This window comes from Amphibalanus amphitrite, unplaced genomic scaffold (genome assembly GCF_019059575.1).
Source record: "Amphibalanus amphitrite isolate SeventyFive unplaced genomic scaffold, NRLGWU_Aamphi_draft 001453F_arrow, whole genome shotgun sequence".
In the NCBI taxonomy this organism is placed as follows: Eukaryota; Metazoa; Arthropoda; class Thecostraca; order Balanomorpha; family Balanidae; genus Amphibalanus; species Amphibalanus amphitrite.
In genome coordinates, this window is record NW_024882946.1 from 33,754 (window position 1) to 55,531 (window position 21,778).

Sequence of the window (21,778 nt, forward strand, 5' to 3'; positions counted from 1 at the left end):
GCCTCCGAAGATCCTTATCGGTTACGTAACCCTCACTGGAATTCTGATTGCAGACCTTGCGTCCGAGTGGCTTCGAACCGCTTTGCTTTTATGAGAGCGTGATCAGCATCCATGTATTCACTGTATAATGGAAGTCAAAAGCTGCATTTTACATTATCACAAACAAAATCTCTTATCTGCTTAGTGAGCACGCTAATGAGTTTGACCATTTGACGCTGATGGTTGATATTCACCGATAAGCTCCATAGCAATTATTCTCTGGCATTCTTTTCAACTAGCAGAGGCATTGGATTTTATCAATTCAGCGGCCTTGGTTGCAGTAATCATCACCCCACACAGTCAACGCTCCCTTACCTATCGTCACTCCACAGTTCGATGCATTCCGCAAAACACTACCACCTTTCTTTCTCAATTAGGTTTCAATTGTTTAGCGCGGCCTGTTTGCCTGTGGTGGGCGGGGCCTGCCGGCGGCGGCCGCCGCTGATTGGTCGCTGCGGCGGTGGACACGCCCCCGACCGGTCGGCGCCCGAGGGCCCGTTCATTTCGTGCCGACAGCGCGCGCCGTGAGGACCTGGACAGGTGGGACCCTGGCAACAGGTGAGAGTACCGGCGACTGGAAGAACCCAAACTCAGGGAGCAGCGGAGCGCTGCAAAAGCTATAACATGTAAAAACTGTTCACGTATGTCTTGTAAATATAATTCTTCTGTAACTTCGCAAAAGTACGCAGCATATATTCGAAGCAGAGGACAGAGTCTGCAATGTCAGGACATGGTGTCCTTCACTGAACCTGGCATTGTTATATTGATTGAATTTCTGCAGCCTAATTAGAGTTTAACCACCCGAGTAGCCATGCTCTCCTTATCTGTCGGCGTTGTTGCCCTGCTCTTCTGCTCATTGCTGCTCTGTAGAGCGTCCGGGATGACGGGCTGATGGCCGATTTCAGGATGACATATTGGCTGCCGCTGGTTGCGGGTCTGACGCTGATTCTGAGCAGCGTTCATTCTTCCACTGTCAACCTACGTGAGTATTAATTTGAGAGCTGCATTTAAGATTGATTGCAACGAAACATGCATTGCCTGGCATTATTGCATTATTACCTGGTGATTCATTCATATAGCTCCATTGGCAATTAAACGCAAACATACGCTTTACCTAGCCGCAAGGAGCCTACCAAAGTATATAGAAACTACGACTCTACATACCGTCAGAAGTGGTAGCATTGGATGTTTGAAGGAGAAGTGCAATATTTTGTCAAGTGCTCTGTCCGGCATGAAAGGAAGGACATTGTATGTTATGAGACTTCTACCCAATCCGTCTTACATTTGCTCCTTTGGAGACCTTGTGTTGACGTAGGCCTGCCTGATGTCAAACATCAACTACAATGCCTTACATTTTACAATATTTAGTATGGGTAAAAATTGCATGGATGTGCTTGCTGCTGCAGCCAGAGATTACATAATCAAACGGTAGGTATACATTCGCAGATGGGAATATCAGCAATGAGAGGTTAAACGTGCATGAACAGATTTGCATGGATCATTGGTCGTAAATCCTTTTGTAAAGTGGATTTATACTGCTCATGGGTCTGTAGCCGATTACTTCAATATGCCAGGTATTCAAAGGAGCAACTTATACGGTTATATAAATAAATAACCAGCCTAATATCACACGTTAAGTACATGCAAATTGCAATCCTTGATTGAAGTCGACTCTAGCAAAAAACGATAGCGAAGCATGCTAAGGACACCCCCGCGCAACCTTTGTACTGGTATTTGTGTGCGTTACTCCGCTAATGAGGTTCAGTTTGTTGTTTGCTACCAGCAAAAGTTGATCACCCGAACGCTGCGTCGTCTTTGTTTCCCGGAAGTTAGCTAACGAGTATGCGCTAAACTCGGCAATGCACGTGTCTGTCGAGGGACTTCTATTTAGCAGGAACGCGATAATGTGAGTGCTGGGCTTCAGCGGTGTCTTGATCAAATTGAAACGCTATAGGGGAGTAAAACCGCATTTAGTATTGCGTGACATACTCCTCAGGCTTAACCAATGACCCTGTACTGCAGGGGACACTCAAGTTGATTAGCCTTCTGTGTTTGCTCTACTTGCGTTTGTGTTACGCTCTTCTCTCCTTGGTGTGATGTTTCCTCCCTTATTTGTTTATGGCCGCCATTATTTGCAAACAATTAGAAGCCAGCCGCCTAGCAAATGGATAGAGCACACAAGCTATAGTTCGTTTTTCTTAAGTTCGACCCTCACTGTAATCGTCTCTTTGAACACAGCACGAGAATTGCTAGCTGAATTACTGAGAAAACTGACTGGCGCACATTGATTTCACCGACGATTAATCTTATTCAAAATTGTTTCTTCCTGGCTCTTATTTCCCAGACTCCTACCTCGTATTTGCCTGTATATACAACCCCACAGGGAAAGACGACTTGTCAGAAATTATAATTGAACTTATAAATAAATCGCACGGCGTTTCACAGAATGGTATATCATCGGTGTTAAAAACTTATTTGGAAAATATTATTCATATCTCCAGTACAATGTGCGCTAACCAGTTTTTAAAGTAGGTAATTCAGCTAGCAATTCTCGTGCTTTGTTAAAAAAGATGTTTACAGTGAGGGTCGAACATAGAAAAAACGAACTATACTATCAGAGGGCTGTATGAGTCATCATTCTAGCCTCTCCACACTCGAACTTCTGCCCAGTTCTTTCACATCTCTCATTGAAAAAGGCTTAACCCTCGCCCGTATTGGTGTTTTTCCAGCCGCGAACGTATAAGGGGGGGGGGGTCCGTTGGCCCCCCTTGCCGTTTCGCCCCTGATCGAGCTAGAGCTTCGCAGAAAAAACGAGCGTGTTGCCCGTGACGAGAGAAAGCCGAAGATACCCAATTTTAAGGTCCTAGGTCATTGGTTGACCTTTCAGGTCAGGTCAATGATCCACAAGTCGGGAAAATCGAGACCTGTTAGAATGTTGTAAAGTGATCACGAATATCATGTTAGTTTTGATCACAGATGATGTCTTTATGCATTTAGGCCAGGTCGGGTCAGGTCAGGTCAGGTCAACCAGTAGGGGTCCTGCCGGGTATTCGTAGTAGGTGTCAACCGACTCTGACAGCTTCGTAACATGTTACGAAGGCACCAAAACTACTTCGTAAACGTTCATATGGTTGTTAAATTCGAATTCAGCTCCAAAAACTGGCCTAGAAACATGTAAAACTCGAAAAAGTGAACCGAGGTCATCAAAGGTCAGTGACCTGACCTGACCTTCAGGTGACCTTGACACCCACCCTAATGCATGGGACCAACATCATTTCAGATGTTTGAACGCTTAAAACCACGAAAAGACTGCAAACGCGCCGCTAATGCGAGCCGACATACGCCGAATCGTGATTCCGGCCAAGCATGGTCTCGAAAAGTAGGTCACAGGTCAAAGGTCATTTGGGTCAGGGTCATGAAATTTTCAGGGTAGGTGTAAAATTGATCAACTCGAGGGTACTAAAAGTTTCGTCGCGATCGGCCGCTTTTTACGCGAGTTATTCGTGAAAAACCGAGGGGAGGCCCCCCTATACGGGCGAGGGTTAAAGGTCAACAGAGTCGATGTGCAGCGCTCGAACGCATAGCCATCAATTATTTTGTTGCATATACCTACATTGCTTGATAAAATCAACAAACTGGGCTTCCAGTGATTAGCATAAACGACGAAAAAGGCTCAAATAGAGCACCAAAACATGACAGCAACGTTTAAACTCGCATTAGTGTTTAGCTGCTATTGTATCTGCCCATTATTTTCAGAAGAACACTGTTAGCCCGGCATTTGCTGGGGTATTTCGCCACACAGCACTTGCTGGAAGGGGGGGGGGGTTGTTAAACGCCCCAAGCCGATAACTCGAGAGCGCAGCTCAACGGGCGAAGCGGCAAACGAAAGAACGTGACGAAACGCTCCTGACGAGTGCTAAAAGTTGAATTTAGATGTCAAGGCTCGGTTCAAGGTCAGGTCAAACACCTGATATCGGACTTGGAGTAGCTCGGACTTTAGAACCTCGTACTGGTCGTCTCTCGTCATAAACTCTGTCAGGACTGTGCAAAATGTTTCATCTAAATGTTACAAGAGTGTCAGACTCAGGGGTCAGTTAACCCTCGCCGGCCGAGGGGGGGCGGGTGCCGCCCCCCCCATAGGGTTTTTTCGCGATAGCTCCGAACACGCTGGCGATAGAGAGCTGAAACTTTGCATACCTGACCTTTGATCCAAGCCGCATCTTTTGACACCAACCGCATTTTTGGGTCAGGTCAGGTCACTGACCTATGACGTCATAAGTGAACCTCTGCACGGTCTTCAGATGTCGCAACTTCGCAACGCCCTCACTGCCAGAGGAGATGTCACAGGGAAATGAAACTTGCAGGATCTAGTATCCATTATGAGCCTCACAATTTGTATATCTCGGATTTTTCCTAAAGGTCATATGAGGTCAGGTCATTTTCGTGACCTCACCATTATAAGTCAATGGGGAAAAATTCAAACTGCTATTCTGGCGCCGGGAATGATCTCCAACTATCTCAAGCACACAGAATCGTGATTTGATGCACTCCTTGCAAGGTTAGATGCGTCACTTTTGCAATGTTGACCTTCCGTGACGTCATTTATGACGTCATCAAGGTCATATTGGTTTTTCGTCAATAACTCCCGATCAAATTGAGCTAGCGAGTCGGGAAAGCCACCAATGGACTCAAGAAGACCTGCCGAATCGAATGGTATGCGACATGACCTCTTTCGACCAACTTCGTGACCTGGGGGTGCTGACCTGACCTTGACCTGAGGTCAACACCCTAAGTTGACCTGACCCGAATAAAAAGTATATCATTCGACGCGCCTGAGCAAGGCAAACACGATGCTGCCAAAATCGCGGCTCTGCGGCCGTTTTTTGCGAAGTTATTCACCAAAAACTGAACCGTACCCTGGGGCACTTGACCTGACCTCAGAGGTCACCGGTTGACCTAGGACCTTAAAATCGGGTACCAATCTCTGAGCCTCGTAACGGCGCACACGCTCGTTTTTTTCCGCGACGCGCTAGCTCCACCAGGGGCGAAACGGCGAGGGGGGGGGGGTCGTACCCGCCCCCCCCCCCTCGGCCGGCGCGTATGTAGAAAACCAATAGGTCCGGCGAGGGTTAACCCTCGCCCGTATAGGGGGGGGGTCGAACGGACCCCCCCCCTTCGGTTTTTCGCGAATAACTCGCGTAAAAAGCGGCCGATCGCGACGAAACTTTCAGTACCCTCGCGTTAATCAATTTTACACCTACCCTGAAATTTTCATGACCCTGACCCTAATGACCTTTGACCTGTGACCTACTTTTCGAGACCATGTTTGGCCGGAATCGCGATTCGGCGTATGTCGGCTCGCATTAGCCGCGCGTTTGCAGTCTTTTCGTGGTTTCAAGCGTTCAAACATGGGATATGATGTTGCTCCCATGCATTAGGGTGGGTGTCAAGGTCACCGGAAGGTCAGGTCAGGTCATTGACCTTTGATGACCTCGGATCACTTTTTCGAGTTTTACATGTTTCTAGGCCAGTTTTTGGAGCTGAATTCGAATTTAGCAACCATATGAACATTTACGAAGTAGTTTTGGCACCTTCGTAACATGTTACGAAGCTGTCAGAGGCGGCTGCCACCTACTAGGAATACCCGGCTGGTTGACCTGACCTGACCTGACCCGACCTGGCCTAAATGCATGAAGACATCATCTGTGATCAAAACTAACATGATATTCGTGATCGGCACCCCGAAAAACCCATTAGCAGCCACGCTTTACGACTTTCTAACAGGTCCCGATTTCCCCGACATTTGGGTCATTGACCTGACCTGGAAGGTCAACCGATGACCTAGGACCTTAAAATTGGGTATCATCGGCTTCCTCTCGTCACGGGCAACACGCTCGTTTTTTCTGCGAAGCTCTAGCTCGATCAGGGGCGAAACGGCAAGGGGGGGGGGTCCAACGGACCCCCCCCCCCCTTATACGTTCGCGGCTGGAAAAACACCAATACGGGCGAGGGTTAACCTGCGCACCGACGGAGGTCCGCGCCAACTTAAAACCGAGGGGGGGGGGGGCGGTTGACCGCCCCCTGAGATCTTAAGAACGAAGCAAGATAGCAACAAGCGGTAAACGGCGTGAGGTACGCACGGACAAGGTCTACAATTTTTACAATGGTCGTTTTCAGGTCACGATCCTTTTCAGAGTCACGATCCTGAAAAATAATGATAAAGTATATTTTCTTTGAGATGATTCAGTCCTTATAAGTCCTTAATCAACTGAATTATGTCTTTATTGAACTGAATTAACCACAGCCGTAAATGTTCTTCATCTTCTTGAAGATTAGCTACAGTGCCAGAGCAATCGGTCATTTTCTTCCAAGTCAGTTCCCAGGGGCGTCGCCGACGGGGGGTCGTGGGGGGGGGGGGGTCGTGACCCCCCACTGTTGAAAACTGGGGGTGTCGACCCCCCACTTTTTGCGATGCTGAGTATGCTTTTTTAGCTTTTATGTCAGTGAAGCAGGCGTCAGCAACACCAACAAATACATCAGATTCAAAATCGCTTCAAGAGCTCCCTAAAGCCAATTAGCCAATTACCTAAAGGTCAATTAGCTGTGGGCGGGGAACACCAGCACAACAATGTTTTTAAGTAGCCCCCATCCTAGTATACCTTTTTATCCCTCAAAGGATTGGACGCGCCAAAACTGCCCCGAGCGTTCGTCTGATCGTTTTAAAAAAATGGTCGCACTCGATTCGTCGGATCAGTACCTAACTACAAAACTACAAACTAGCCTCAGCCCCATGGCTACCGTCACAACTAGCTGTACAGTGCACATGTAGGGGAAAGGGAGTCAGATGGAACCGTCTCGGGATTTCGCAAAGAAGTCGCGCAAAAAGGAGCCGATTGCAACAAAACGTCCGGTGCGCTCGAGTTAATCACCTACTTAAAATAAATCGATATCCCTGATTCAAATAAAGATGACCTTAGTTCACTTTTTCATAACGTGCTTTTAATTGATAGGGTAGTTTTTGGAGCTGATTTTGAACTTAGCGCCCATCTGAACATTTAAGAAGTAGTTGTGTTGCTTAGGTATTCATATAACATGCTAGGAAGCAATCGGTGGTGGTCATCCACTATTAGGTATTGGTCGATCTGACCTGACCTGATCTACCCCAAATGCATGGAGTCATCATCTTCGTTCAAAACTAAGATAACATTCGTAATCAGAACCTCGAAAAACCATCACAACTTACATTGGTTAAGTTCTAGCAGGTCCCGAGTTTCTCTACTTATTGGCGATGACCTGAGTCCTGAGATGACCCGAAAACTTGTAAATGGGTATCATCGGCTTTCTCTCGTCACGGACAGCATGCTCTTTTTTCCGCAAACCTGTAGATCGATCAGGGGTCGAAAGCATGCCTCAGCGTTAGTTTAGTATACGTTATACGTTAGCGACTGGGAAACCACCAATAGAAGGTACAGTGAAGCAGAAAACTATTCGATAGCTCTTTTAACGCTCTTTCGCTAGCTTCGCGTTAGATTTCATCTCAGGTCTATGTCTGGCCCATAAGAAGGCAAACAGCTAACTGGACAGATTCTGCCGAAACATCTGCTTTGCAATAACTTTCGATTCCGTGAATTTGTATGGTATGTACATATGTTGTCTTGTCACCACCGTCTTGATCTCTTTGAGACGCGTCACATGAGTTAAAATTTGACCATTCAGAATTAACGTTAAAACGACCTCAGGTCAACGTTATGTCCTGATCGAAAAAGGACCTCCTGCTGCATATGAATGGATCCGTGTTGTTAAGCTGAACAGTGAACACCTTCCAGGTGCTGTCATCGCTCTACCGCGTCTTCGTCAAAAGTTGTAGAAAAAAAATGCTGGTGGCCATCGATGGACATTTCCACTAATGACCTTTCGAGTCATCACTCGCCATAAGTTGCACCCTGTCCCTGGCAATGATGAGCTGATTTGTCATGGCTCCAAAGATATTTTGCGTTTCTGACGAACTTTTTCAAAGCAGGAGGCATTCGTGCTTTTTCTAATTTCTCATTATTTTCTAATGATGAGGTCACGTATTTGACCTGCCTTCAGATCATAGATGTAAATCATCAGTTAGAATCATGAATTGCTGACACGTATAACCCCATACATTAGGTACCTATACAGTGTACCAAATTTCGAAGTTATGGGAGAAAAGCTACAAGAATGGCGAGAGGGGAAAGTTTTTATAGAGGTATACCGTATAACTGAACTTGACATGGCGACCTGACCTTAAGTGACCAGTGATAATTTTTACGCAAGTGATGTAGGTAGGTATACCTACCTAATAGGTTATACCAAATTTGGCGGCGCTGCGCGCCGATTTGTTACACACGCGCACACACACACATACGCACGCACAAAACTGGGAAGTGTGGCAAAAAAAAAAAAACACCCCTACCCATCGGGTGAAGATTAGAAACCCGACCCCCCACTCAAAAATCCGTGGCGACGCCCCTACTGGCTACATACCGCAATACCACAGTAGTTTAGCTGGCCTCTTCACATATGGTAGGTCCAAAGACAGCATGTGAAATCAATCTTATTAGAAATAAATACTTAAAAATGTTAACAAATAATGTTTCAGTCATCCCTACTATCTTCGACGTGCGCTCTGTTTCCTTTTCCTAGCAGAGGTTCGTCGCCGTTTCCTCGCCGGTATGGCGTACACGCGCAGGGTCTTCTTGAACCTGATGCGTGGCACGCGCTTCTTGAGCAGCCGCCGGGTCCAGAGCTGCTGGCGGCCGCCGGCGTTGACGGCGCTGCGCACCTTGTGGAAGGTTCCTCCGCACTGGCGCGCGTGGCGCGCCCACCAGCGGTCCTGCTCGCTGGGAGCGCGGTCCACGGCGCGGCGCACCAGGCCAAAGTAGGGCGCTTGCAGCGTGCACGGGCCGTCACAGCGCCACCAGTGCTGGCGCAGAAAGTCCACCTCCTCGTGGTAGCTGTGGTACGGCGTGATGCTGGTGCCGGCGCGCGAGTTGACGCGCTTCATCCAGCGGATGAACGATGGACCGTGGTCGATGTGGTCCAGCTTTCCCTTGTAGAAAAGGAGCGCGTGGATCATCTCATGGAGGAGGGTGTCGATCAGATCCTTCCGGGATCGAAGGGAAAGGAGAGGTGCGCTAAGCACGATGCTGGCAGTTTTGCCATCGAATTTGGTGTAGCCTGCAGTGTAGGTTAAGCGGTTACTCCATCGCAACAAAATTGGTGGCAATCTTCCTCCCAAGTACTTTTTATTCAACTTTTGCATAAGTATATCAACATCTGGCGTAGGGTCTGTCTGTTCTAATTCGTCATCGGTTTCCACGTCAGCGCCTCGATGGGAAATGGAAGAAGAGTTGACGTTTTTACTGCTTCGCTTGTCTTTAGACCCTTTAGCAGCCTCAGCATTATGCAATAAACGCTCTTGCTCTTCTTCTTCCTCTATCTTTTGTAGATTGAAGAATGTTTGCCAGAGATAAGCCAATTCATGATCATTCCGCAGTCCAAATGTATCAAGTCTTCCTTTACAACCGTTTCGGTTTGAGGCTTTGACGAGTTTATTATAAAGGTCCATAGATGCCTACAAAATATTGGAACGATACTATAAAATGGGGATAGAAAACAAAACAAAAATTTTGACGCTGATGGCCGAAATGGATAAGAAGGCTGTATCTACATGAAAGCTACATGTTTTATTTTTTCTTCGTTTTGAATAAAAAGGAAGCCATTTATTGCGCAAACAAAAAAAAACTATTTTCCAATTTTCCTTTGAATCATCACCTTGAATTGTGGCACCTTGCGATACTCGATTTTACGTCAATAGCTCGTGACATGGAGTAAACTCCGCTTCTGTATCTCACTTTTTGAACACGGTCTTGATTTGAACAGTAAAAACCAAGATTCCTTTACTACTCAAACGTATTCGAGTAAAAACGTATTCGTAGAGGTTTTTGAGCAAAATCTTGATTGAATGATGACAGGTTTCTTATTTTTAGAGACACTGACATCAGCTAAAAACATTTTACAACTAGATACATATTGCAGTTGCAATAAAATATCAACATATAATGCCATGAAATGCACCTAATTGCACCTATGATTTTGCTGTGTAACTATGACTCTTTTCATTTATCTTTCACGCCGTTTCGCTCACACATCAATTGCAAATTCACATACAACAGGACAATGCACAGTTTAAATGGTGACATGAAAGACGAACCCTCTGTCTCTCCCGCACAGTTTTCGTGAACGAGAAAGACAACGACGTGGCCGTGAACGCCGTCGATGCTGCGATCAAGTACATCGGAGACCAAAACATGGGCATCGAGGTCAACAAGGCCATGGTGGAAAATACTGAAGAACCAGACCTAGCAACAGATAGTAAGTGTCCTGTATCCGTAGCGCATTCAAATTAATTAGTATTATTATCCATTTCCCAAGCCTTCACCGTGCTTTGGTAAGAGCTGAGGTATTTTAATTTTTTAGCTTCACCAAGTTTAGCATCAGCGTCCTACATCAGTTCGATACCACATATCTCCGGCAATCTGCTCTTCTTTGTTTTGACTTAACCGTTCAAGTAATAATTGAATGTATTCTCACCAACCCGTATATTAAAAATAGAGGAACACTCCTTCCCAATGGCTGTCCTGTCCCTCATGACGTCATATGACGCGCTAATGCCGCCGCCAGTGTGCAGCACGGTGAAGACCGGTATAGACGCCGGCCAGCCGCCACATCTGGTGATAGACACGACTCTCAGCGGCACCAGCTCAGAGATAGCCAAGTCCGTCTCCAAGGTGCTGGCTATTCCCACTGTCAGCGGCTCCAGCGGCGACCCCGGAGACATCAGGTAGGTAACGTTCCCTGGTCGGGTCACTGTCATGTCGGGTAGGACTACTGTCTCAGTCATAGCTCATTAAAGGAAAAGGGCCACCTTTAACATGGGGATTGAAACTGAGATAGCCATCTTGTAGCCCGTGTCCGAATACCTATCTGTCTTCCTCCTTACGGCCGATTTCGGCCTCCATTCGTAGTTATCGGCAATTTTAAAATAAAATACGCCAGGAATGCGTCCTTATCCCAGGAATGCGTTCTTATCCGACAATACAGCCACCCGCGGCGAGGCTTTGGTTTTTTACCAATCAGCTCCAACCAGCTCAGCTTTAACCCGCGAGTTGCTGGGGGGGGCGTTAAACGCCCCCACTTTTTTCGCCGGGCCATAGCATAAAAACGGCGCGCCGCAGGCGCGCCAAATTTTGGGTACCTGTAGGGAATTGATTGAAATTTATTGTGACAAATTTTCAAAAAAATCGGTCGGAAAATTTTTGAGATATCGAGGTTTTAGTGACGTCATGATTTCTGAGTTTTCGACCAAAAACGGCATATGTTCAAAAAATCATATAAAATCACAGAATAGACATACAGACATGCCGTAAACGCCATTAGACTGCCAATACCATGATCAATCAAATGGCTATCTTCGATTATTGATTATCGTTCCGCATTTTCCATAATCTTGAACTGAATCTTGGCAATTTTTCGTGACTACTTCACGACCATGATACATGCATTTCTTAAATTGAACTTTTTGAGCCAAACACGTACACATATGATAAAATGAATGTCACCATCGTGTTCTACGCCCCAAATTACCTATAAAACATGTGTCACAGGCTGCGAATATCAGTTTTGATTTTCGGGGATATGTGCCTACCTGGTTGACCTGACCTTGACCCTGACCTATGCTTGACTGACCTCTACATGGAGCTGACACTCTTGTAGGCCTTATAAGATGGATTGTGCACCGTTTTGACAGAGTTTATGGCGAGAGGCGCCTATTGCAAAGTCCTGAAGTCCATGCTACTGAAAGCCCGATTTCAGGTGTTTGACCTGACCTTGACCCGACCTGTGACCTCAAAATTCAACTTTAAAGTACTCATCTGAAGCGTCTCGTCGCGCTCTTTTGTTTGCCGCCTCGTGCGTTTCGCTGCGCCTATTGGTTCTCGAGTTATCGGCTGGGGGCGTTTAACGCCCCCCCCCCCCCAGCAAACGGTGGGTGGCGAAATACCCCAGCAACTGCCGGGTTAACCAATCAGCTTATCTGACACAATCCGACGAGTCTGTCTTCTGAACGCTGATTGGCTTGAGTGTGACTGTAGTGTATCGAGTACCTAGTGCATCGGGTGTCCGAGGCTCGGCATCGGGCCCCCGGTAATACGAGTGTGAGGCGGCCGCACCCTGCTCGGCTCCAGTCAGAGCCAGCAGTCGAGAGGCTCCGCCCGGCCGCACAGCACGGCAGTGCCTTAGTGTTTTGCACCGCGAGTTTGTGAGAACACATCGGAACCCGGAGACGGCGGTGGACACTACATCTGGCGACAAGGATGAGATCCTGAATACTACCGACGATGAACGTCGAGGGGGTGTCGCCGCCAACTCCGTTCCTGGCGAGACCAGGAAAACCAGCACTGCCCTGGAGTGACTGGATTTTCAGTTTCCACAACTACCTGACTGCCCTGGGAGGTGAGGCCTACAGCACGGAGAGGAAGACGGCTCTCCTTCTGCACTGTGTCGGCGCCGAGGCGCAACGGGTGTACCGTACCCTACCGGTCCAGCCGAGGAGAGAAGACGAAGACGAGTTCCATGCGGCTGAGCGGCAGCTCGCCGAGTTTTATGAACCTCAGGTCAACGTGATCGCGGAGCGGTTCTTCTTCCGGCAGCGACGGCAAGAGTCGCACGAGCCGACGGCCGACTACGTGGCGGCGCTGCGCCGCCTGGCAGTAAACTGCTCGTTTGGACAAATGACAGACGCAATGATACGTGACCAAGTCGTGGAAGCAACAGTGCATCCGATTCTCCGCGAGCGTTTTCTGCAGGATAAGGGCCTGACCCTGGACCGCGTTCTGGAGATCGCCGAGGCATTCGAGCGATCCCGACGCGAGGCGACCGCCATGGCCGGGCCGGCGCGGCCCGCCGCCGACGGAGCGCAGTCACTGCATCAGATATCTGACGCTCGTCAGCGCCGCGGGCGCCGGCCCTGGCGACCCGCCCGGCGGCAAGACGACCGCCGCCCCGCCCCTGCCCAGTTGCAAGCCGACCGTCGCCCCGGACCTGCCCAGCTGCAACCGGACACGTGCCCCAGCTGCGGTCGGCGCCAGCACAATGAGCGCGGTCGGTGTCCCGCTACCGGGGCCACGTGCAGGCAGTGTGGGCGGACGGGTCACTTTGCCGTGGTCTGCTGGTCTGGTGAACGGAACGACGACAGAAGGTGTCACGAGCTGACTGTTCTCTGCTGCGCCGTACCAAATACCGATAAGATGATGTGCGAAGTACAGATGGAGGTACCAGGTACCACGCAGACCGTGAATCTGCAAGTTGACACGGGTGCCACGGTGTCCGCTTTAGGACTCGGCATCGCCAGACGTCTCTTCAAAGGCAGTCATCTCAATAGAACGTCTGCTCGTCTGTTCGGTTTTGGTCGACACCAGCTTCAAGTGCTTGGCACGCTGCCAGCGCTGGTGACCTACCGTGGACGGCGAGCCAACACAGAGTTCTTCATCATAGATTCCGACGGTGAAGAAGCCGTCATGGGACTGGACCTGCTGAAGCAGTTGGACGTAAACCTGCACCCCGCGAGTGGGGCAATCGATCCGCTGGCGGTCACTGGGAGCGCAGAAGTCCCGGAACCGCCACCGTCTCAGCCCGACCCTGGCGAGATATGCTCACTGACAATGGTCCGTGGCCACCCCGAAGAAGCGGACCTGCATGAAGACAGCTCCGCTGAAGAAGAGGTGATCGCTCTTCTGACAGATGAAGAGAGCGTGCTGACCGAGCAAGACGTCCGCACCGCGTCAGCTGCTGATCCTGAGCTGCAGCAGCTGCGTCATCAGATCAAGCGCGGCTGGCCGAGCAGCGCCAAGGCCTGCCCGGTTGAAGTCCAGCCGTACTTCAAGATGAGACACGAGTTGTGGGTGCGCAACGACGACGTCATCCTGAGAGGAGCCCAACAAGTTGTTGTGCCCGTTCAGCTCCACCGCAGATACCTGGAGCTGGCGCACAGCGCGCACGACGGAATCGTCCGCATGAAACAGGCGCTGCGGAATCTGGCGTGGTGGCCCGGCATCAACCGTGAGGTGGAGGAGCTGTGCCGAAGTTGCGAGCGCTGCCAGCACAGCGACGCAGTCCTCTCCCAGCGCGCACGCCCTGCGCCCATGCAGCCAGTCGACCTGCCGGACCGCGCCTGGTCGAAACTGGGAATGGATATCGTTGGTCCAATCAACGGAGCACCAGCGACTGCCCGTTACGCCATCACTCTGATTGACTACAGAAGCAAATGGGCGGAAGTCTGCCTGACGTCATCGACTGGCACTGAAGACGTCATCAAGTTCTTGTCAACTGTGTGGGCCAAAGAGGGCTATCCCGACGAGATCGTGACGGACAATGGGCCCCAGTTCACGAGCAGGGAGTTCACTGCGTATCTGGCCGCCCGAGGGGTGAAGCACACCAAATCGTCCGTCTACTGGCCTAGAGGCAACTCCGCCGTAGAGCGCTTCAACAAAACGTTCAAGTCGTGGATCACAGACTGTCCACCAGCAGCGTTCATTGACGAGGTACGCAAGAGCCTGGCGGTGTATCGAGCCACCCCACACACGACAACTGGGAAGTCACCGTCAGAGCTCCTGCATGGACGACAGATGAGGCTGAACCTGCCTGTCATTCAGCCGTCAACACCAGGAGCCGACAGTGTGGCGTCTCGAGTTCGACGCCGACAGCAGTCCAACAAGAGGTCCTACGACCGCCGCCGTGGCGTGACGACGCCGCGCATCACTGAGGGCGACTACGTCTGCGTGAGACGGCAGGGACACCGCTCGAAGACGTCCTGTCGGTTCACGTCTCCGGTGCGAGTCACTGGGCGCGTCGGTCCCGCAACGTACCGTCTGGCTGACGGCCGGACCTGGAACGCCGCCCATCTGGCCCGTCTCCCATACGCGCCGGCGTCTCCCTCCGCATCTCCCCCCGCTGGGTCCGGCGAGACCACGTCGACCGCCACGACTTCCGAGGCCGACGCCGCTGGCCCGCTGACCTCGCTCGCCGCTGCTTCTCGCCCGTCGACCGAGACAGCTTGCGAGCCGTCGCCGGACGCCGCCGATGTGAGCGTGCAGCGTCCCAGGCGAAGCGACCGTGTCTGTAGACGACCGGACTACTACGTGTCGCAGTGATGCTGTTCCTTTTTTTGCGAGAGGGGGGAATGTGTAGTGTATCGAGTACCTAGTGCATCGGGTGTCCGAGGCTCGGCATCGGGCCCCCGGTAATACGAGTGTGAGGCGGCCGCACCCTGCTCGGCTCCAGTCAGAGCCAGCAGTCGAGAGGCTCCGCCCGGCCGCACAGCACGGCAGTGCCTTAGTGTTTTGCACCGCGAGTTTGTGAGAACACATCGGAACCCGGAGACGGCGGTGGACACTACAGTGACGTCATCGCTATGCCATCATACAGTAGGTGCCGTAGAGAGTATCAACATAGTACCAATATGTTAAATAGTTTTAAATACTTTTTCGCGAATTGTGCACTTCTGGCACCAGTTTTAAAAAGAAAATGAAAAATAATAATGTCAAAATGAAAAACAACGATATCTTCATATTTCACGAAGGTGGCCCTTTTCCTTTAACAAAGTTTAAACACGGTACAATGCAACCACGATGCCAACCATTTATACTTAATACACGGTTTCCCGTGCATAAATGGTTTTAACGCACGAGATGAGTGATTAGAGCACGAGTGTGTTAATGCACGAGTGAAACGAGTGCATTAACGCACGAGTGCTCTAATCACTCATCGAGTGTGTTAAAACTATTTATGCACAGGGAAACTGTGTATTAAAAATATTAATATATGCTTTAAGGTGCGATTCCAGGCAATCGCCATGCCAAATGGCTTTTATTTTGGGGCCACAGGGGCTTGGTGTTTTAGGGATATAGAAAATTGTGAACGCATGCTTACACGATATCAGCACTCTGAACTGTTAAATTATTTTTGTGCATTAAGTGTATGGTTATGCGATAAATCAGCTCATTATTGAAGAAATTCGATAAAGAAAATATATCCATTTGTTTAACCCTCGCCCTGGCAGGGCATTTTTCATAACACGGCCTGGCAGGGGGGTCGATGCGACCCCCCCCTCGCGATTGGCTCCTATGGCACCTAGAAACACCAAATTTGGTAGGTAGGTGGGCCCCCTGGAGCTCTCACCCCTGTGCAAATTTGGTTGCTCTAGGTCAATATTTAGGGGGGTTTTGGGGGTATAAATGTAAAAATTTCGCTAAAAACAGGTCAAAAGTTTTTCGCTTAAACTTTTCATCTAATTAAGATAGAGCAAAAAGAAAAGCACCAGTGAACTCAGTACGTCAAGGCGCGTCGAAAAATATACTTTTTAGCATGCTTAAGTGTACTTAAAGTTTTTCTTAAATATTAAGTAAACTTAAATTTATAAATTAAGTTCAAGTTAACCAAATTGCATCATATCGTATATCATTCGATTCGCCTGATCACCAGGATCACAATGATACCATTTTTTAAGCTCTAGCGTCATTATGTGCCAAGTTATTGGCAAAAACGTCATTTGACCTCAGTTGACCTCATTTGACCTGACCCATGGATAAGAACACCAAACAAAGAAGCACCAAGTGACCTGCTGTTACGTACTGTGGTTTCAATGCACAAAAGTGATAGAACGAAGCGGATATCTCCAGTATTTTCCGAATTTAGTATTTTCCCATAGGCTTAACATTACGACGTAATGACCTCTAACTGACCTCAGGTCAGTGACCTCAAAAAACCCGAACTATATGTTATACAACTCGGTGAACTTAGCACATCCTGAAAGTTTGAAGGAAATCAGTCCAAAACTGTGAGTTGGACAGGTGCAAAAAGAAAATTGAAATTTTACCATGACCTTGTACCGGTTTTTCTGACCTGGTGACCTGACCCAAGGTCACCCGGACCTGAAATTTTCAGGTCATATGTAAAAAGGTTGCCCCATAGGCTGTGCCAAATTTGGCGGCGCTGCGCGTCGCCGTTTTTACGCTAGCTTCGAAAAACCTTAGGGGGGTCGTATCGACCCCCTGCCAGGGCGAGGGTTAATATAGGCGTGCGTTAATATATATTAACACATGGTTTCCCGTGTGTAAATGGTTTTAACGCACGACGTGGATGGATTGGAGCACGAGTGTGTTAATGCACGAGTGAAACGAGTGCATTAACGCACAAGTGCTCCATTCCATCCACGAGTGCGTTAAAACCATTTATGCACGGAAACCATGTGTTAAACTAATTAATACATGCTTAACGGTGCGAATTTAAATTAAAATTAAACCTAGCCCATGCCACTAAAAACGGCCCTTTATGGGAAATCTTAGAATAAAGTCAATGGCCCTTCCGAAAAACTTCAGTCGAGAAAGTCATCACTGCACGCGCGTGCACCAATTTAAATTGGTGCACGGCTACCTTCGAATTAACGCACGGTTAATCTCCAGTGAACGCACCGTAAAGTATGTATTAATTTCGATTAACGCACGCTGAATTTCATTAGAGCACGCTCGTGGCAATAACGCACTGGCTCTCCCAAATTCGACAACTTCGAATCCCCAGTGAACGCACCGCAAAGTATGTATTAATAATGTTTAAATCTGATCTTTGAATTAAGACGCTCTGAAAGCTGATGACAGAAGTCATCGTTGCCTTTTTCATTTATGTTTGAGCATACTGAATTCATTGTTGTATGTGCAAGCTATAGCCGACACGCACATTTCATTAATCTTCCGATTGCATCCATCGATAACTGAGCAGCTCCTGGTATGCTCTATCGACTATATCTGTGGGCGTTCTCGCCGTCACGCTAGCAGCGCCTGACAACTCATCGTCGCCCCGTCACCAGGGTGTGGCGTGACTTGTCGATGGAGGAGCAAAAATACCTGATCCAGGTGCTGCCACCCATGGACAGCGCCATCCAGGTGATACGGAAAATCGTCATGGACCAGAACATCACCAGTGCCGGTATCATCTTTGACGACTCCTTCGGTGAGTGGATAGTTAGGTGTTTCGTTGTTGTGTTTACGCGTTGTAGCATTAGTCAACGTATTTGTGTTGTTTTGTGTGTTGAGGCATTGTTACCCAGGTAAAGCTACATTTACAACTTTTCGGCTACAACTGGGCCTAAATAGTTGTATTAGTGTTCTGCATATTTTGCCATACTCTGCTGCGCCTTTGACTACAGAAGTTATATTTGAAAATGACAGCTCTGACTACGTCCAATACCGTCAAAATTAGTACCAAGCATTATCAAATGGAAATTCGTGCAGCTTTTGTCATCCCTTGTAACAGATGTTCTAATAATAGTTGCGCGAACTTTCATTCCATAAATCTTGATAGGTACTATTTTTGACGCTGTTATACGTAACTCGTAATCTATCATTCTGAAATGAAATTCTGTTGTCAAAGCATACCAAAATATGCAGAACACTAGTTGGAGTCGGGATCACCGAAAATCCATCGACTCCGCAGCTCTGAATGAGACTACCTTTTTGGCTGAACCGGTGCCGTCACCGCTGTGGGACAGGCCTTCAAACACTAATGGCCACTCCGACGGCGCTCACTCCTTCTCCAACAGCTACCTTGAGTGCTCGTCTAGAACAAAGATGGTTGAGCACTGAACATTCAACGGAAATGTCATGAGTAGCTTCTGGGGATGTAACAAAGACGGCCGGTAGTCCACAGCTTCGTCTTCCTTTGCGTGTGCATGTTGCTTCGTACTTAGAATGGATAACTGGGCGTTCTACCCTTGCCTTGTGATCCCGGTTACAAATTTGCACCGAAAAGTTAACAATCAACATTACCTATACACAACAAACAAACTCGAGCTGGATCGCTTCGCGGTATATGTTTTGCTAGCCTTTGTGCGTTAATAAGCAGTCAAACAAGCTGCTTCAAATACTGTTTGCCATTTGAAATGTGGCTCTTTTTCGTTATACATCCATTCCAGGTCAAACTGTTAAGACTACTCTTTGTAAACGTTTACCATGAACAGTTTGCACAGTGCCACGTTTTATGCACACTATTTCAACACATCCCTCCTACAGGTCACAATCGGCCACCGAGCGCCTACCCTGTCCTCGACAGTCCAAGTTCACGTCTTAGTGGCAATGGTCGCGACATTCACCAGTAACAGCCTTTTGTTGACTGAATGAGAAACACTGTAGACTGGCCTCTGTGCCCGGGGCCGGCCGGCGGGGTCCCGCAGGGGTCATTACCTTCCATCGACCGACACAGAGTGGCCAGAGTCGACCCATTGGGACACCCACTACCGGCGAATGTCACAGCAGAAAGGAGGCTGTAACCAAGGCCGGCGCAGACCCCATTGATTATAACGGTATCGGCAACAACATGACAAATAAACATGGCGTGCTTCCCCGTGACTGCAGATTGTCTGCCAATATTGGCTAATATGGACAACAGCGTTGGTAATAATTGTGTTTTAGTAGGTATGTGTTTCTAGTAAGTATAGGCATCCCTCATAAAAGGAACTCGTCCCTGGCGTCGCATACGCACTACGCAGTCTGGGGTATCCTTTAGGTTTGACATGAAGCGACATGGTTACGGACAATGACCTGGCATAATGTCCGTTAACCCGCGACCTGGTGGGGGGGGGGGCTATTTTTTGCCCCCCTCCAGACTTTTCGATATATCTCCAGAACCGCTGCGCCGATCGTCACCAAACTTTCAGTACCCTCCCGGACATCGATTTGACACATTGTGACCAAAAATTTTTCCAAAGGTCATGATAGGTTGGCCGGAAATGACGTCAGAGTGACGTCATGTTCTGCCGTTTTCGACCCAAAAAAGGGTTTCGCGGGAAGAGCTGTCAGGCCTATAGCTTTGCAAATACAGAAAAATGATAAGGACATAAAAGCTGTAGATTGGACAGGGCTACAAAACCGTTATCTCGGATTTTGGAAATTTTTGGATTTTGACCCCCAAAAATCAAAAAATAGATTTTTTGAATATAAGAATCGAAAAATCCAAAAAGTTTTTTGATATTCGCAAAAACCGAAATATATGTGATAGTCCTTACCGCCTTCCATCCACATAACAAATTTGAGATTGATACCTCTTTTTTTGGCGAAGTTATAGCGAAAAAACTGTTCAAAATTGATGACGTCAAATTTTCAAACTCAATTTTTAGCAATTCTAGACCCCGTAGCGCCAAACAAAGACCACCATTAGACTCCCCGTGACGAGCTGCATCGAATCAATACCCATTTTATACAAAACTATCAACTTTAAAATTTGACCTTTTCTGGCCTGACCTTGACCTGACCTTGACCTGACCTTGACCTGAACTTCACCAGAAAGTGACCTAAGCCGTACCTGATAGTCTTATAACCAACACCATTGAGTTGGAAATGAAAAATTGGCCATAAAACATGTATCACACAACCTTAGTAAAGTTGGGCTCATGTGACCTGACCTGTGACCCTTGGTGACCTGACCTGTGACCTGACCTGGTATTGCCAGTGACCTCTAATAGCAACGTATCTACTAGGCAACTGACGCCCTACCGCTGATTCTCGACAAAATGCGTTTTCCTCGGTGTTATAGCGCATTCCCTAGAAGACCCGTGAACGGTGAAACATTTCATCTTTGACCTGACCTGTGACGTCATCAGTGACCCCGAGGTCATTGAAATTCGGTTTCCTTCGACACAGGTCTTTCGAACGCCGTTTGAATTTTGCGGATCCGTCCAGTAGTTTCGGAGATACGAGGGGGGGGGGGGCAAAAAATAGCCCCCCCACCAGGTCGCGTTATAAACAGACCCCACCAGGGCGCGGGTTAAAATCAATGCAAATATACGTTTGGATATTTTACATTTGTCGTTATAGATTTGGTTCGCTCGCTTCTCCGGCAGTGATGGACTACAAGTACAAGTCGCTGCTGCAGAACGTACCGTGTCGTCACATTATCAGCCACCTGCCATCGGGCAACACGAGCGCGGCGCTCGCGCAGACATCCCGCTTCAAGCAGGCCGACCTGGTCAACTTCTTCGTGCTCGGCGACCGGGATACGGTGAAGATGGTGCTGGAGGCGGGAAACAAACACAAACTCTACGGCAGAAAGTACGCCTGGTTCGTCATCAGCAAGGTGGGTGTGGTTATGAAACTGGATGAGGTCATGTGTGAGTTTATTGGACGTAAGACTGTGATGGGTACTTGGTAAACAGGGAAACATTCATGATGTAGCATGTTAGCTGAGTTTTATTCACAACGCACGCTTGTTAACAAACAAGTACGGTATCAACAGCAACAACAGCAGCGGCAGCAACAACAACATCAACAACAAAAACAGCATCAACAACACCAACAACGATGACGGCAACAACAGACACAGCAACAAAAATCTTGGCTAGTATATGTGGACTGAACTATTGGGTTGGATTACTTATAACCGATAAAAGATTGAAGAATGCATCGGATTTTCAGTCCCTGAGCGAGGCTAGGGGCAGGTCAATTTTGCGATTTCGCCATGTTGATGGGAGAAAATGTAGCTGTCTCCTTTTGTTCAAAAGACATTACCAACATTCACAAACATGCAACGAATTGTGCCTACTGCCTATACTCGTATAGTACTGAAGGTTTTGGCATTGCTCATACATACTACGCCATCGCCATGCTAC

At 48.3% G+C, this 21,778-nt stretch overlaps 1 protein-coding gene across 5 annotated transcripts in view; it reads left to right on the top strand.

Moving 5' to 3' along the window:
- LOC122373167 (ionotropic receptor 25a-like) overlaps nt 1-21,778 on the top strand; it is a 68,685-nt gene that overhangs the window by 12,308 nt on the left and 34,599 nt on the right. For 2 of the 5 annotated variants that reach the window (XR_006254990.1, XM_043350994.1), the window contains exons 1-6: nt 470-579; nt 945-1,021; nt 10,300-10,440; nt 10,750-10,909; nt 17,987-18,129; nt 21,014-21,246. Coding sequence is in view for 2 of the 5 variants with exons in the window: in XM_043350994.1 (XP_043206929.1) it covers nt 946-1,021; nt 10,300-10,440; nt 10,750-10,909; nt 17,987-18,129; nt 21,014-21,246 (753 nt within the window). In the remaining 3 variants the exon portion in view is untranslated. Of the gene's footprint in view, nt 1-469; nt 598-944; nt 1,022-10,299; nt 10,441-10,749; nt 10,910-17,986; nt 18,130-21,013; nt 21,247-21,778 lie in introns of those variants that run through there. The other 3 variants (XR_006254991.1, XM_043350993.1, XR_006254989.1) reach the window with 3 other exon arrangements.